The 17,178-nt window shown below is 54.5% G+C and overlaps 1 protein-coding gene across 3 annotated transcripts in view; it reads right to left on the bottom strand.

Moving 5' to 3' along the window:
* The window catches only part of LOC144727193 (uncharacterized), a 122,822-nt gene that overhangs the window by 18,299 nt on the left and 87,345 nt on the right, over window positions 1-17,178 (bottom strand). For all 3 annotated transcript variants that reach the window (XM_078605843.1, XM_078605844.1, XM_078605845.1), the window contains 7 exons: window positions 15,177-15,297; window positions 14,963-15,072; window positions 13,641-13,794; window positions 12,893-12,942; window positions 11,759-11,932; window positions 10,927-11,079; window positions 5,958-6,092 (listed from right to left, as the gene is read on the bottom strand). In XM_078605843.1, the coding sequence (XP_078461969.1) occupies window positions 5,958-6,092; window positions 10,927-11,079; window positions 11,759-11,932; window positions 12,893-12,942; window positions 13,641-13,794; window positions 14,963-15,072; window positions 15,177-15,297 (897 nt within the window). The remainder of the gene's footprint in view (window positions 1-5,957; window positions 6,093-10,926; window positions 11,080-11,758; window positions 11,933-12,892; window positions 12,943-13,640; window positions 13,795-14,962; window positions 15,073-15,176; window positions 15,298-17,178) is intronic.

The raw sequence follows: 17,178 nt of genomic DNA, 5'->3' as shown, positions 1-17,178 counted from the left end.
AGACATCCCTTGAGTGCACCCGGGCATCGATTAGCCTCCCATTGCATCTGGACTAGATAGAAATTCCTCCGGTACAGCCATCAAAGGCTTCACGAACTACGTGGTCAAAACAGATGTTAAATAATGTGGGAGCCAGAAGACATCCCTTTTGCACCCCAAGGTGAACAGCCAGCATTGGTATAAACATGGGCATTTTCGTTCTATCATGTGTATCAGACCTCCCCTCCCCCTCTCTGTCCATTGTGTTGGCGTGTGCTGTAGTTGGCCGCTTGCGCACAATCGCTCCATTGTGTTGGCGTGTGCAGTAATTGGCAGTAATTGGCCGCTTGCGCACAATCGCTTCCACGCCGTCGCTCACCCTTTTGGCCTCGCCCCCCCTCCCTCCCGATACGTTTCCATTCATTGGCTACCATAGTCTGATGAGCTCCCCCCTCCCTCTCCTCCCCCCTCAACTCGCTTTTAAGGGATTACATCTTGAATCATTGCCTCACTTGATGCAGCTAATCTGGCTGTGACGGTCCCACCTGATGACGGAGACTTGTGTTGCCTCCGAAACGTCGTGATTTTTGTTTTTTATTTTATTTTATTTTCATTAATTTTGATGTTTTACCTACGTGACTTTACCGAAAAAACCTAAGAAGAAGACTCCGACTCCCGCCATGTAGTTTTACCCGGGCCTGCTCACCATCATGAAGGTCCTTAATGATTGTGAGCAGAGAGTCAGGGACTCCGAAAGCACGGAGAACAACCCAGAGCCCAGGCCTACTGATGGTATCATAGGCCTTGACCAGGTCAATAAAGCAGAGATATGTAGGTTCTGTGGGAATTCCCTACACCTCTGCTGTAACAGATGGACAGAAAATATGGCATCTGTGCAGGACCGCCCTTTCCTGAAACCACATTGGCGCTCCGCAAGCCACCCCTCAGCCTGCCTGCCAGGATCTTTCCCGGCACACTGAGGAGGGAGATGCCCCTGTAGTTGTTACAGTCTGTGCGGTCCCCCTTCTTAAAGAGGAGGACCACCAGGGCATCCTTCCAATCCTACGGAACCCACACACCACCAGCCACACAACCACCGCACAGCTCACACAGCACAGCACACCACCCCTGCCACATAACCACCACACAGCTCACACAACACAGCACACCACCAGCCACACAACCACCACACAGCTCACACAGCACCGCACACCACCAGCCACACAACCACCACACAACCACCACACAGTTCACACAGCACCGCACACCACCAGCCACACAACCACCACACAACCACCACACAGCTCACACACCACCAGCCACACAACCACCACACAGTTCACACAGCTCACACAGCACCGATCACACAACCACCACACAGCACTGCACACCACCAGCCACACAACCACCACACAACCACCACACAGCACCGCACACCACCAGCCACACAACCACCACACAACCACCACACAGCACCGCACACCACCAGCCACACAACCACCACACAGCTCACACAGCACCAGTCACACAACCACCACACAACCACCAGTCACACAACCACAACACAGCACCGCACACCACCAGCCACACAACCACCACACAACCACCACACAGCTCACACAGCGCCGCACACCACCAGCCACACAACCACCACACAACCACCACACAGTTCACACAGCTCACACAGCACCGATCACACAACCACCACACAACCACCAGTCACACAACCACCACACAACCACCAGTCACACAACCACCACACAACCACCACACAGCTCACACAGCGCCGCACACCACCCGCCACACAACCACCACACAGCGCCGCACACCACCAGCCACACAACCACCACACAGCTCACACATCACCAGTCACACAACCACCACAAAACCACTACACAACCACCACACAGCTCACACAGCTCACACAGCACCGGTCACACAACCACCACACAACCACCACACAGTTCACACAGCACAGCACACCACCAGCCACACAACCACCACACAACCACCACACAGCTCACACAGCTTACACGTCACGAGCCACACAAGCACAGCACTGTGCCTAGAGCACCGACCACACAACACAAGCACAGCACTGTTCACACAGCACCAGCCACAGAGAAATGAAACCAGCTTTAGACAGTCACACAAGCCAAGTGTAGACGATAGCAGGCGTCTGGCAGCATAGGAGGCACAGCATTGACCATTCAATGGGGTACTTCCCCCCGCCCCACAGATGTGTGAATGTGAAGTGAAGCGAAATTGGCTCCAAGCCAGGACTGGCGAGAGGCTTCTTCTTAATGTCCCCCAGCGTGAGCCGAGAGCCCGGAAGCATTCCCTCCCTCGGCCATAATTCCATCCCTGTTTGCGGAGTCCATCTGTTGGCCTCTCTTGCAACAACGATCCGTGCTGCAAGAGTATTCTTGTTTTCTCCTTGGTTTTCTACTCGAAGTGACTCGTGAGTGATGTCAATATTATCTGATGTAGGCCAAACAGTTTCAAGGGCATGCGCATTCATCATCAAAGCATATTTTGTTGGCATGTTTTGCCACAAGTATGCGTGGTTAATGCATACATGATGCCTTGTGACAGACGTAATTTGTAACACCTGTAGTTATGCCAGGAAGGGTAAAACACTTTATATGTTATCCCTTTAATATTGATCGAATGCTGGCAAAAAAGGGTCCAAACCGTGCGTTGACTGACTAGTTTAAAGAAATGCTTCCAAACACGGCGCACGCTCTCGTAATGTTCGACCCGAGCACAGTTTGATGTGACGAGCAGTCAAAGGCTGCGGAGGATGCCGTGAGGAGGGCCCGTTCAGACTTCGAGCGCGGCCGCTCGGAACGAATGGGCTCGGAGGGAACGACCTCGAAGGGAACGAGCTCAGAGGGAACGAGCTCGGAGGGAACGCACTCGACGTGCTGCTCGGTTACCCCACTGCTGGGGAGGTGGAGTTGGGGAGGTGGGGTTTGGGGGGAGACAAAAAAAATAAACAGAAAAAACCATGCAGTGTTTATCGTAGAGCGATACAACAATGGGGCGAATTGGAGGAGAGTTCACCCCAAGCAAGTGTGAGCCACCCCCATGGATGGCGTCGCGAACTCCCCTCCAGCGACCCCCCCCCCCACCAAAGACAAAGATCCCCTATGTCGCCTTAAAAGACCATCGGGGCAAATGCTGCTCATGAGTAGCACCGATGTTGACCAACACGGCACACGAGGGGGGTGGTGCTGGCCACGGCCAGCACCAGGTACTCATTTACACCGCGCACTGCACAAGGTACGCATTTCAGGCCGAGTCGACCTAGGGGTGTCCAAGAACTGTTTGAATATTCGCTGTCACTGTTATTTGTCGTGGTTGGGCATCGAACTCGAGTTGCTGGGTTTGATGGGCAGTGCGCTAACCACTACACCGCCTCTCCTCCCACACCACCGGCGTCAAACCGGAGTTCGCAACTGCATCGATTAAACAATTTATGGCCCCGAATTCAGTGTTGGCAGAAAGGCAAAATCTCCCCAAATATGGGGCGAATGCAGTCCAAATGTGTGCAAAGTCTGCCGCATCGGCACAATTTTAACCGAAACTGTCTGTGGGGAGCGATTTTCTGCGACTCGCGAGTGAGACCGTGTGGCTCGTGAGTGAGACCGTGTGGCTCGCGAGTCAGACCACGTGGCTCGCGAGTCAGACCGTGTGGCTCGCGAGTGAGACCGTGTGGCTCGCGAGTGACACCGTATGGCTCGCGAGTGAGACCGTGTGGCTCGCGAGTGACACCGTGTGGCTCGCGAGTGACACCGTGTGGCTCGCGAGTGACACCGTGTGGCTCGCGAGTGACACCGTGTGGCTCGCGAGTGAGACCACGTGGCTCGCGAGTGAGACCGTGTGGCTCGCGAGCCAGACCGTGTGGCTCGCGAGTGACACCGTGTGGCTCGCGAGTGAGACCGTGTGGCTCGCGAGTGACACCATGTGGCTCGCGAGTCAGACCGTGTGGCTCGCGAGTGACACCGTGTGGCTCGCGAGTGAGACCGTGTGGCTCGCGAGTGACACCGTGTGGCTCGCAAGTGAGACCGTGTGGCTCGCGAGTGAGACCGTGTGGCTCGCGAGTGAGACCACGTGGCTCACGAGTGAGACCGTGTGGCTCGCGAGTGAGACCACGTGGCTCGCGAGGGAGACCGTGTGGCTCGCGAGTGAGACCACGTGGCTCACGAGTGAGACCACGTGGCTCACGAGTGAGACCGTGTGGCTCGCGAGTGAGACCACGTGGCTCGCGAGTCAGACCGCGTGGCTTGCTGGTCGTGCGATGTGCTCTGAAACATTCACAGCTCTTTGGTTTTCGTTTTTATTAACAAGACAGTTGCTGAGCACAAGAGGTCGTCAAAGGACCAGAACGCCGAGTGGGATGATGAGTAATGTTTAGCGAGCACACGGAGCCGCTGTGGTGAGAGAAGTGCGAGCGTGTGGCGAAATTCACCAGTGAGTGTGTGTGACTGCGGTGGAGGTAAGAGCTGTGTGTGGATGAGTGAGGGAGTGTGGCTGGAGGCGGAGGAGAGTAGGAGGGTAGCGGTTAGCACGCTGCGTTACACACCCGGCGACTCGAGTTTGATTCCAGCTCACGGCCAACATCGGTGACAATTTTCTGAACCGGTCCTGGGCCTCCCCTAGGTAGACTCGGCGTCAAATGAGTATCTAGTGTAGTGTGTAAACATCGCCACTAGGGAGACAAAGGCGGCCGGGCGTGGCATTGGCCACCCACCCCCTCGCGTGCTGTGCCAGCCTTCATAGGCGGTCGCGAACAGCACTTGCCCCAGCAATCTGTTCATGCTATTATGGGTGATCTTTGTCTTTGACTTTGGTAAGAGCTGTGTGTGGATGAGTGAGGGAGTATGGCTGGGTAGGAGCAGGGGGGGGGGATAAGAAAGGACGTTCACCTGCTTTGGGAAAGAAAGGGCGAGAGCAGTGCTGTGTGCAGGACAGACCGTGGCTGCTGGCCCCAGAACCAAAAGTTCGGTAGTGCTTGGGGCATTCAGTGAGAGCAGTGTCCCATACATGGCGGATGCAAGTGGACTGTGTGATCGCGCGCCTATGAGACAATGTTACTATGTTGCCATCTCAGGTGGTACCGACAAGTTACATATTTGGTCTTAGTCCATGGACTTTGGCCCGTACTCCTGGTCACATGGCTCACGATGAGCCAGCGCCAGTAATTGCCCAAGCTTTGCGGTCCTCTGTATATGAAGGTGTTATCAGCCAATTAATAAGTGGTTTACATGCGAGAAGAAAAAGGAGCACCTGGAGAAAACCCAAGCATGCAAGGGGACAACGCTCTATTCCATACAGACAGAACAGGTGGAGTCCAAATTTTTCCTCTACCGCCTTCTCCTGGCGAGCCAGGGTACGGACACCTCGCCAACGCCCATGGGGCAATGTATCTACGTTGAACTTCTTTCACACCGTATGTAGCCAACCGCGCTCATCGCAGTGCATGGGGAAGGGAGTTTCGCAACATCTGCGTGTGATCTAGGAACCCTCGCCGCTGCTGTCTCCATCGTGCCGGATCACAGGCAGTTACATTTCAGCAGCGTAGACACCGTGGACCCGCAGCCGCGCTCACGACTCCCACGCGCCGAGCTGCACTCAGAGACGGCTGCGCTGCTCGTGGGAGGCACTGTGCGGCTCAAGCCTGAGCTGCAAAACCGGTGACCCGAGTTCGATTCCCGCTCACGGCCAACACCAGTGACGATTATCTGGGCCTCCCCTAGGTCGAATTAGCCTAAAATAAGTGCCAGTGTGTAAACATCACCACAAAGGAAACAAAGGCGGCCAGGCGTAATGCTGGCCGCCCACCCCCTCGTGTGCCGTTGCCGGGCCTTCATAGGTGCTCGCTCAGAGCACTTGCCCCATCAGTCTGTTATAGGCTATACTGGGCGTCTTTGTGTGCGAGTGAGCGAGGGGTGTGCAGCGAGGCGACTGCTCACTTGCTGTAGCTCTGCAGTTGATTTGGAGTGGCTCCTCCTCAGGCTGCTCTGTCTCCAGTAGCTCAGCACCCTCATCTTGCTCACCAGCGTCTCCAGGTGGCTCTTGTCCTCTCGCAGCCTCTGCACCTCCTCGTGCTGAACACGCCGCTCAGTCACAGGCAGGGGTGGTTTTGGGTGGGCGCAGACCCCGTGAGTCACAAAACGTCAAGCGGCCATCAACAAACAGCACTGTCAAAGTTGTGTGTTAGATGAGAGTTGTAACACGCTTCTTGAGACATTAGTGGAAGGCACCTTACAAATAAATGTAAATTATTCTTATTATTATACACGTACGTACGTTGAACTAACTTTCGCACCACAGGTAGCCAAACCACGCTAATGGGGGAGAGAGACGATTTTGGGAGGGAATTCCAAAGTGGAGCAGTGCGAGGAGAAGAAGCAGAGAGAGAGAGAGAGAGAAGTGTCTCAAGAAAGAGGAGAGTCCTGCAAAGTTTTCACAGCAGTGAGGCGATGCTGCTGCTGTGTGATCCCAATTAAGGTCATTTGCAGGTAATTTCTTTCAGCATTTTAATGTTTTATTCCAATACCAATGACGCATTACATCAGGGCCGGGCCCCTGGCTCGACTCCCCATTGGTTGTGGCTGAGGCAGGCAGAGTCAATCATTATCATCCAGGTGTAACCAATTAATCATCCAGGTGTAACCCATTTATCATCCAGGTGTAACCTCACATTACACATGTGTAGTGACATGGAATGGGTCACTGTGGCACAAAGCGCTGGTTGCCGTCACAGAAGGGGATCGGAGGTGTAGTAGCCCTGTCTTCCAGCAGGATGTCATGAGCCATAGAGAGGGACGTGAGGCAACGGGGGCAGAGGGGGTACATGTGGTAAAGCCTACTGGGTGTATAAAGGAAAGACCCCGAGCGAGGGTTCGGGGCTGTTGTTTGGAGTGGAACCGTCGTGCTGCTGGAGTCCTCGTCACCGTCTTCACCTCGTCGGCGTTGTTGGTCAGGCAGCCTGTTAGCTGTCCTTACCCTAGCATAGTTACCGCTTGTACCTGTGAAGGCTATAATAAATATAGTGCCTTCTACTTGTAATGCGGGCGTAAACGACCTTCCGGAAGTGATGTCATGGGGGGAGGAGTTACGTCACGTGGGGGAGAGGGTAAGGGTCTATAAGGGGGGTAACCGGAAGCAGTCGGGAGTGATCGGGGACTGGGAAAAGTGAGAGGCCACGCAGGGCGAAGGGTGAGAGAGAGTGGCGAGGTCGCCACACACCCGAGCCACGAGGATCGGCACCGTCGGCCAACGGTGACCGACTCCGGGGCAGGAGGAGCAGCGAGGAGGCTGCAGAGAGCAGCGGGTCTGCAAGGGAGGAGTCGGCAGCAGGGGTCTGCACGACGTGACAGCGGCGGGGCTGCTAGGAGGAAGTTTGGGCTACGTGAGCGACAGCAGCCTGGGGCTGCAGAGTGGGGGCTACGTGAGCGACAGCAGCCTGGGGCTGCAGAGTGGAGAGGTTATAGGGGAGTACCGTGAGGAAAAGAGATCGAACCCAAATAAAGGACACAGGACAGAGAGAAGTGTCCGAGTCTTTTATTACATACTGATAGTGTCTCCGAGTGATTCACTAAACATGGAAGATTTTGAAATAAATGCAAAAGCTTCAAGCACACTAAAACCTTCTGCTTGGTTTAGATATGTGGATGACATATTGGTGCTCTGGCCACACGGCAAAGATACACTTAACGGATTTTTAAATCATCTCATTCAGTTCACCATGGAAGTGGAAGCTGACAAAACTCTACCATTTCTGGATATTCTGCTCGGACGGGGTCGAAATAGTAAAATAACATACAGCGTTTACCGAAAGAAAACGCATACTGACGCCTTTTTGAATGCAGTCACACCATCACCCGCGCAGAAATCTGCTCTTATCAAGATGCTCATTCATCGAGCTAAGAAAGTGTCAGATGGTGACAGTCTGAGAAGTGAAATTCAACATGTAAAAGAAGCGCTGCAAAATAACGGTAATAATGATGCACAAATCAACAGGACATTGAATGCCAAAACCAAATCAAATAAGACAAGCATTGAAACTGCCCAAGTAATTAAAACGATCAAAATACCGTACATTGCAGGAGTAACTGATAAACTAGCCAGATGTTTGGAAAAAACAAAGCATCCGAGTCAGATTTGGCATGGTACATAAAATACAGAAATTAATATCTGGTACAAAAGATGTATTACCGAAGCAATCAACAGAAGGCGTGTAAGGATTAACTGCACTTGTGGAATATGTTATGTTTGGCAAACACGATGAATGATCAGCACGAGACTAAAAGAACATCACAAAAATATCAAATACTCCCAAATACAACTGTCAGCAGTAGCAGAACACGCGTGCCAACAAGGACACTCAATTGATTTTGTTAATTATGAAATTCTGTGCAAGACTAGCTACTACTGGCCAAGACTAATTAGATAATCTATCGAAATTAAAAGAAAAAAATATAATTGTAACCGTTCGGATAGCTACCGACTTAGTGCTGTGTGGAAGCGAACCAAATAATACATTGTTTAAATGATTTTTTTGCTTTTATTATTGTCAATAGATATTTTTTTATTTTATACTTATATTTATTTATTTTTCCTATCTACGTGACTTTACCGAAAGAACCAAGAATATGTTTAAATATATGCCTATACAGGGCACGATACTTCAATAGGGATTACCGTTGGTATGGAAATTTTTATACACACAATGGACAGGAAAGACAAAATCAAAGGACTCGAATAATGCACATGCATAATGTACGTTGGCTCATGAAACCCCCCCCCCCCCACAAGAGCGCAGAAGTGTGGTCACCACATCTACGCCTCTATATAAAGAACGAAACAGATGGACTTCTCCACAAATCTGGCTGCCGCCTGATGAAGCTAGTTGTAATTACTGGCGAAACGTTGTACTCGGATTGTAAATGTTGTGGCTTGGCTCTCCAACACACCGGTGTGCTGTACTCGTGATGAATTGGCATGTTCTGTTTACATGCAACCCTTTCTCGTTGGCTGTGTCGAGTGTATTGTTTGTTTGCATTTTGACCACAAGTATTATGGTTAATGCACACATGTTTCCTCGTAAAAAGGTTTCAGTTTTTTTGCCAGAAAAATGGGGAAAACCCCTATTATTATATTTTGGTACTGGCAAAGGAGGTCTAATGATGTAGATGCTTACCACGAGCCCTCATTACTTTGATAGTGCATTGTCTTTGAGCTGTATGCCTTTTGGCGTCCTCTGGTCTAGCACCAATTGAGACGAGGCTCAAAGGAAAGCTGTCTCTGGTGTGGACCGATCAGTTTCAAGGACAATGCATATATTATCAGAGTGTGTTTTTTATTTTCATTTTGACCACAAGTATTGTGGTTAATGCGCACGTGATTCCTTGTAAAAAGGTTTCAGTTTTGTTGCCAGAAAAAAGGGGAAAACCCTATTATTAAATTTAGTATTTTACCAGGTGAGGCCCACTGAGCTAAAAATATCTCTTTTTCATAAGCGACCTGGCTCAACGTAGTGGCTTATCATGCGGAAATTTACAGCAGCCAAATACTCTAAATGCATGTTTCTAAATGTGGAGGGAGAACCCGGGAGAAAAAGCCACGCAACTACGTGGAGAGAGACACTCAAACTCCAAATATACAGGCGCCAGGGTCGGGATCGAACCCACGACCTCCTGTATACCAGGTGAGGTAGTTAACATATCACCAATGTGGCGACCTAGAGGAGTCCCACGACTGGTTCAGATATTCGTCACTGGTGTTGGCCACGAGTGGAAATCGAACTCAGGTCACCAGGTTCTTAGCGCAGCGCGCTACCCACTGCGCCACCGGTTTTCATTTCAACTACACACAGTCACATAAAGAAACGCAGATTATACATCAATATACATATTATCTACTTGCGAAATCGATACGCTTAGCTTTAAAATTTCAATGTATTTTTTTTGTATCCCACTAAAATGCTTACGGCACTCGTACAGTTACCTCCAGTGTTCACAAGGACGTGACATTAATCAGATCAATTGTCTAGAGCTACGTTCATCTCCCCCACACGCTTCGGCATAACACAGTGGCCCTTCACCTCGAGTCTTGGACAGATGCAAACAACTATACGCATTGACGTCTGTTTTTTTATTTTTTTAAACTGGAGGGGGGGGGGGGTAAGTGAGAAGTGGAGGAGGGTTGCGCATAGTATCAGCTGTTGCGCCTGCTACGGGGGATCTCGGAGTGTGAACGCGCTCGGGGCAATCGCGCTTGGGGCGAACGCGCTCGGAACGAACGCGCTCAGAGTGATCACTCACGACGCGCTGCTCAGTTACCCCACTGCTGGGGAGGCGGGGGGGGGGATGAAAAACTAAATACATTAAAAAAAACCCTGCAGTGTTTATCACAGAGCGACAACTTCTGTTGTCTGCACGGTGTCAGTAGCGGCTGCGCAAGGGAGCCCCCGGCTGGACACACACCATGAGCACTGCTACCTCTCAGCGGTATCTGCGGGAGAGTTTCAAGGTTCAAAGTTCGCTTTCTGCCACCAAAGTGGGAATTCAAGAGAGCGAAAATAGTCGTCACATTTGCAAGAGTGACTGGAGTCACTGAAATAGCCAAAAGAAAACAAAGTACTCTGATGAACAATAAAAATATAAATGGGAAACAAAAACAAATAAAAAGTTTCGCAGTCACAAAGATCGTGGGATTGGATCGAAATATGAAACGCCGAACAAAGAACACCATACGAACATTCGTTTAACAGCTCCAACGCAATTCTCAATTTTAGCTTTGTAAGAAATCAAGACAAAATTTACGTCAAACGATCCTCATACTTTGTCGGCCACTAGCGACTCAAGAGAAACAACCGTGACAACGGAAAAGCGAGCCACCCCTGGGCCACGCGCCAGCTGGAAGGAGCCTCCTCACCTTGATCAGGTTCCTCTGCAGGGAATAGTCCTCCCTGTTCACTCCGCTCTTCCTGCGGAGGAGCCGGACACTCTCGACCCCCTCCCTGCGCACGAGCGCGACCGAGTTGAGTGCCTCCCGGTGCAGCTCCGTCCTGAACTCGTCCAGCGTGCCCTGCGGCACAAACACGCACCCTCGTCCCATCCCAACACCCTGCGACACAGACACACTCCCTGGTCTTATCCCAATGCCATGCTGCCCAAGCACGCACCCCATCCCAACGCCCTGCTGCATCGACACGCCCCCCCCATCCCAACGCCCTGCTGCACAGACACGCACCCCATCCCAACGCCCTGCTGCAGACACGCTCCCCCCATCCCAATGCCCTGCTGCGGACACGCTCCCTCGTCCCATACCGCTACGCTCACTCTCTCACTCAATGCCCTTCCCGGCAGTCTCCACCGACACACACACAACGGTCAGCATCAGCAGTCAAAACGTGTCTGGTGCAGTGAGAAGCGCCGGCGTGGCAGACCGACGTTTACCGGCCACATCTCCACCACGAGTGAACGTTGTGCGGTTCGGCAAGGGTGTGGGGTGGGGGGGTGGTGGGCTGGCTTATGTTGATGGATTGAGTTGAAGGAACGAGTTTAAGGAACGAGTTGAAGGAACGAGTTGAAGGAATGAGTTAAAGGAATGCGTTGAAGGAACGAGTTGAATGAACGCATTGAAGGAAGGAGTTGAAGGAACGCCGGTGTTTACGGAAACCAGGAAGCGACCTTCACATCCACAGGAACGCCGCCGGACAACGCGGAGCCCTGCGACTAAGACGACTATTACGACGTCATCTCACCATGACGGCGAAGAGGTCAGAGCAGAGGCTGCGTATGAGCGGGTCGTACTCGGCGCGCTCCTCGTCGCGTGCCCACTGCCGCGCTCTCTCCTCAGCGCCGCGCGCCTCCGCGAGCTGCGAGCGCAGAGATGTCACCTCGACGAGCAGCCGCAGCGTCCCCTCGCCGAGCTCGTGCTGCCGCGAAAAGCACACGCAGGGAGCACACGTGGGGATCAAACACGGGCATCACACGCGGGCAGCACACACGGGCAACACACGTGTGCAGTACACACGGGCAGTACACACGGGCAGCACACGTGGGCAGCACACGTGGGCAGTACACGCAGAGAGCACACGCAGAGAGCACACGCGGGCATCACATGTGCAGGTCAACACCTCGAGGAGAAAAGTTTACACTTGTAACTAGATCTCTTGGATGGTAAATTCACCGCGTGTTACCCCACCGTATTAACAGCCCCACCTTCTGGGAAAACGAGTCCCCACTCCCTCACCCCCCTCCTTTGCCCTCTCCCCCATCTCTGTTGCACAGACTCGTCATGTCAGGTGAGTTCTGTGCGACGGGAGACACTCCGAACAGATTATGTGACTGGCTGTAACGGGCTCGTGAATTATCAAACAAAAGCTTCAATGGAAGTAAAAAATCACCACGTGTGTGTGAGAATGCAACTTGGGCTGCCACCTTTACCGCTGTGCAGCCAAACTGGACACATTTCTCGGTCAGCATTAGGTCTATGAGCAGAACTGTGGCGTTCACTGGAATAAAGCTCAACACAATACTGCTACCAGACCCCAATGCAAATCAATTCGTACAACGTGAGCACGGATAATAATAATAATTATAATCAAAGTTTACATCACGTCGTTCATGCAAAACTGCATCTGACAATGCTGTACAAGACAACAGCAAAAAAAATACAAAAACATAGCACACCTAAACCAAGGTCCACACAACCATGGGGGGAAAGAGACACGCAAACTCGAAATATATAGCAGGCGTCAGGGTCGGGATCGAACCCACGACCTCCTGAATACCAGACCAGGTGGTTTAACATCTCCTATCCACTGCGGCAAGTCCCCAGTCCCGGCCGTGTGGGTGCAAGCGCCGAGAGACAGCGGCTGCGGTTTCTGTCCCACCTGCACGTCGAGCTGCTCCATGGGTCGGGCCGCCTCCTGCAAAGCGGCGACTTCCTGCAGAAGACGGAGATCGCCGCACCAGTGAACCGGAGTATGACCCATTGTGGCGAGGTGTTAACTACCTCGCCTGGTATACAGGTCATGGGTTCGATCCCGATCCTGACGCCTGCTGTATATTTGGAGTTCATGCGTCTCTCTCCCCGTGGTCGCGCGTATTTTCTCCGGGTCCTCTGATTTTTCCCTCCACATTTAGAAACATGCGATTATAGTATTTGGCTGATATGAATTTCCACGTGATAAGCCACTTCTTCGATCTATAATTTGTGATAGCTAGGTTGCTTCTGAAGCTCAGTGGGCCTTGAACTGGTAAAATAAAAGTTGCTTTTAATCGCAATCTGCAGGGTGCACTGCCAGCTTTGCTCTTGATTCTCAACGCCGCAGAGGTGACCAGCGCACGGACTGCTATAGGAGCTACCGGGAACGAGCGGCAAAATCCCACGGCTGTACTCTGCCACGCTCGAAAGTCTACGCAGCCCGTCTCCACCAAACCCAGCATCGACCGGCGCTATGAAGTACGGTCAGTAATCCCCAAGATCCGCACGGTGTGGGCACAGCCTCACCCAGCGCACACGTGCGAGGGGGGAGAACTCAAGAGAACAAGGATGGAGTCTCGGTCGCGCGAGTGACCTTGGCGCCACCAACACTGCACAAGGCAAAGCAAGGTGGTTGTGGGGGAGGCGGGGGGCACGTGCCTGCTCGCGCTGCTGCAGCAAGCGCTGCTGGTGGCGCAGCAGGTGCTCGTAGAACATTGAGAAGGCCTGGAAGTTGCTCCGCTCCCTCTGCATGACGTGCGAGGCGAGCGTCGCCAGGCCACGGGAGAGGTGCGCTTTGTCCAGCCGCACCTGTGGCCACACGGAGGGTATGCCTTCAGCAACCACACCAACGCAATGCACCGATGCACCAACACACCACATGAACACACCGCACCGCACGCAGATGGAAGGGCGCTTGTTTACTCAAATTCCAGTAAAACTCGGTCATACATAGGTTGGGAGGGATTCCCTAGAAACACCTCAAACGCCCTCTTCCCGACTTGTTTTTCAAACCATCCTTATCACCACCCCCACTCTTTACCACTCGCCCCCCCCCAACGCCCTTGTCTCCAGCGGTCCAAGCTGTCCACGAGCTTTCCTCAGCTCAGACTTCCCTGTCGATCGGTGACTCGCCTTGGGTTTTTCATCGAATCATGCGCGGTCGGCGGTCAGCCAACGGCGCGAGTGGAACGCTTCGCTCCACCCCAGTTGACAGTTGACCACCCAGCGATGGGTAACCCGATTTTGAACCGCTTTCCATGACACGCGGGGTACGCCGTTGGCGACCCATACACAGAGACAAATATGCCATTGGTTGTCAATTGAGATGGTGCGACTGGGATTATGCACAGCAGCAATCATCACCCCCCTAGTGGCAGACGAATGCCTGCCGGCAGGCCCAGGTGCTGATTCACTTTGTGCCCCAGCGTATAGGGTGCCATATCAAACACAAATTATTATTATTATTACTCACAGTACACACACAGATAAATAATACAATTACATGCATCACTTACACTAACGAGCAAAGACAAAGATCCCCTGTATAGCCTTTAACAGAGCTTTTTGGCAAGTGCTGTGAGTGAGCACCTATTTAGGCCAGAACGGGACACGAGGAGGTGGGAAGCCAGCACCACGCCCGGCCACCTTTGTCTCCCTAGTGCCGATGTTTACACACCGCACCAGGTGCTCATTTGAGGCCGAGTTAACTTCGGGGAGGCCCAGGATTGGTTCAGAAATTCATCATAGATGTCAGCCATGAGCAGGAACCGAACTCGGGTCGCCGCGTTCATAGCGCACTGCACTAACCGCTGCACTACCGCTCCACATGAGCAGCACACACACGACATAGACACACAGACGACACAGATACACACACACTAACAGACACACACACACACGACATGGACACACACACGACACGGACACACACACTACACTAACGTGTGCTCGGAGTTAGGGGCTGTGGAGCTCTCACTTCAGTCTCCGAGAGCTGTGCGTGCTCCAGGAGATGATGGACAAAGTCCTCCACGATGGCAGGCCGCTCATTGGTGAGGTTTTCACTCATCAGGGGGTGCCTCCACAGGTCTCCTCGAGCGCAGAGCAGACGGGAAGCATGACACGGGCACCGTGAGTACGGGCTCTGAGTGTTGGAGAGTTGTGGTTAATGTACCAGTGAGGCGGGAGTGTACCTGTAGGGAGTGCAGCCTCCTCCCGTGCCCTCTCGGACACAGCCAGCGCCAGCTCTGCGCTGACCTTCCTGTGTGTCTCTTGAATCATCCTGCACTCCAAACTGTCAATCAGCTTCTCCAGCTGAGAGAGAAAATGTCAATTCAAGGCCTTGTGTATAACCGAGTGTTGTAAGCATGGGGTGCGGTGAGAGTGGAGGTGCGGTGAGCATGGGGTGTGGTGAGCATGGGGTGCGGTGAGCGGGGGGTGCGGTGAGCGTGGGGTGTGGTGAGCGTGGGGTGCGGTGAGCGTGGGGTGCGGTGAGCGTGGGGTGCGGTGAGCGTGGGGTGTGGTGAGCGTGGGGTACGGTGAGCAGGGGGTGCGGTGAGCGTGGGGTGCGGTGAGCGTGGGGTGCGGTGTGCGTGGGGTGCGGTGAGCGGGGGGTGCGGTGAGCGTGGGGTGCGGTGAGCGTGGGGTGCGGTGAGCGTGGGGTGCGGTGAGCGTGGGGTGCGGTGAGAGTGGGGTGCGGTGAGCGTGGGGTGAGCGTGGGGTGCGGTGAGCGTGGGGTGTGCGTGGGGTGCGGTGAGCGGGGGATGCGGTGTGCGTGGGGTGCGGTGAGCGTGGGGTGCGGTGAGCGTGGGGTGCGATGAGAGTGGGATGCGGTGAGAGTGGGATGCGGTGAGAGTGGGGTGCGGTGAGCTTAGGGTGCGGTGAGCTTGGGGTGCGGTGAGCTTGGGGTGCGGTGAGCGTGGGGTGCGGTGAGCGTGGGGTGCGATGAGCGTGGGGTGCGGTGAGAGTGGGGTGCGGTGAGAGTGGGATGCGGTGAGAGTGGGGTGCGGTGAGAGTGGGGTGCGGTGAGCGTGGGGTGCGGTGAGCTTGGGGTGCGGTGAGCGTGGGGTGCGGTGTGCGGGGGGTGCGGTGAGCGGGGGGTGCGGTGAGCTTGGGGTGCGGTGAGCGGGGGGTGCGGTGAGCTTGGGGTGCGGTGAGCTTGGGGTGCGGTGAGCTTGGGGTGCGGTGCGCTTGGGGTGCGGTGAGCTTGGGGTGCGGTGAGCATGGGGTGCGGTGAGCTTGGGGTGCGGTGACCTTGGGGTGCGGTGAGCGGGGGTGCGGTGAGCTTGGGGTGCGGTGAGCGTGGGGTGCGGTGAGCTTTGGGTGCGGTGAGCTTGGGGTGCGGTGAGCGTGGGGTGCGGTGAACTTGGGGTGCGGTGAGCTTGGGGTGCGGTGAGCGTGGGGTGCGGTGAGCGTGGGGTGCGGTGAGCTTGGGGTGCGGTGAGCGGGGGGTGCGGTGAGCTTGGGGTGCGGTGAGCTTGGGGTGCGGTGAGCTTGAAGTGCGGTGAGCTTGGGGTGCGGTGAGCTTGGGGTGCGGTGAGCTTGGGGTGCGGTGAGCTTGGGGTGCGGTGAGCGGGTGGTGCGGTGAGCTTGGGGTGCGGTGAGCTTGGGGTGCGGTGAGCGGGGGGTGCGGTGAGCTTGGGATGCGGTGAGCTTGGGGTGCGGTGAGCTTGGGGTGCGGTGAGCTTGGGGTGCGGTGAGCTTGGGGTGCGGTGAGCGTGGGGTGCGGTGAGCGTGGGGTGCGGTGAGAGTGGGGTGCGGTGAGCGTGGGGTGCGGTGAGCTTGGGGTGCGGTGAGGGTGGGGTGCGGTGAGCGGGGGGTGCGGTGAGCAGGGGGTGCGGTGAGCTTGGGGTGCGGTGAGCTTGGGGTGCGGTGAGCTTTGGGTGCGGTGATCTTGGGGTGCGGTGAGCATGGGGTGCAGTGAGCTTGGGGTGCGGTGAGCTTGGGGTGCGGTGAGCGGGGGTGCGGTGAGCTTGGGATGCGGTGAACGTGGGGTGCGGTGAGCTTGGGGTGCGGTGAGCGTGGGGTGCGGTGAGCTTGGGGTGCGGTGAGCTTGGGGTGCGGTGAGTTTGGGGTGCGGTGAGCGGGGGTGCGGTGAGCTTGGGGTGCGGTGAGCTTGGGGTGCGGTGAGCTTGGGGTGCGGTGAGCGGGGGGTGCGGTGAGCTTTGGGTGCGGTGAGCTTGGGGTGCGGTGAGC

The sequence above is a fragment of the Lampetra planeri genome, chromosome 25 (assembly GCF_965212315.1).
Source record: "Lampetra planeri chromosome 25, kcLamPlan1.2.h2, whole genome shotgun sequence".
Lineage (NCBI taxonomy): Eukaryota > Metazoa > Chordata > Hyperoartia > Petromyzontiformes > Petromyzontidae > Lampetra > Lampetra planeri.
Note: the sequence above shows the minus strand (reverse complement) of the source record. Positions and strands in the feature narration are given on the sequence as shown.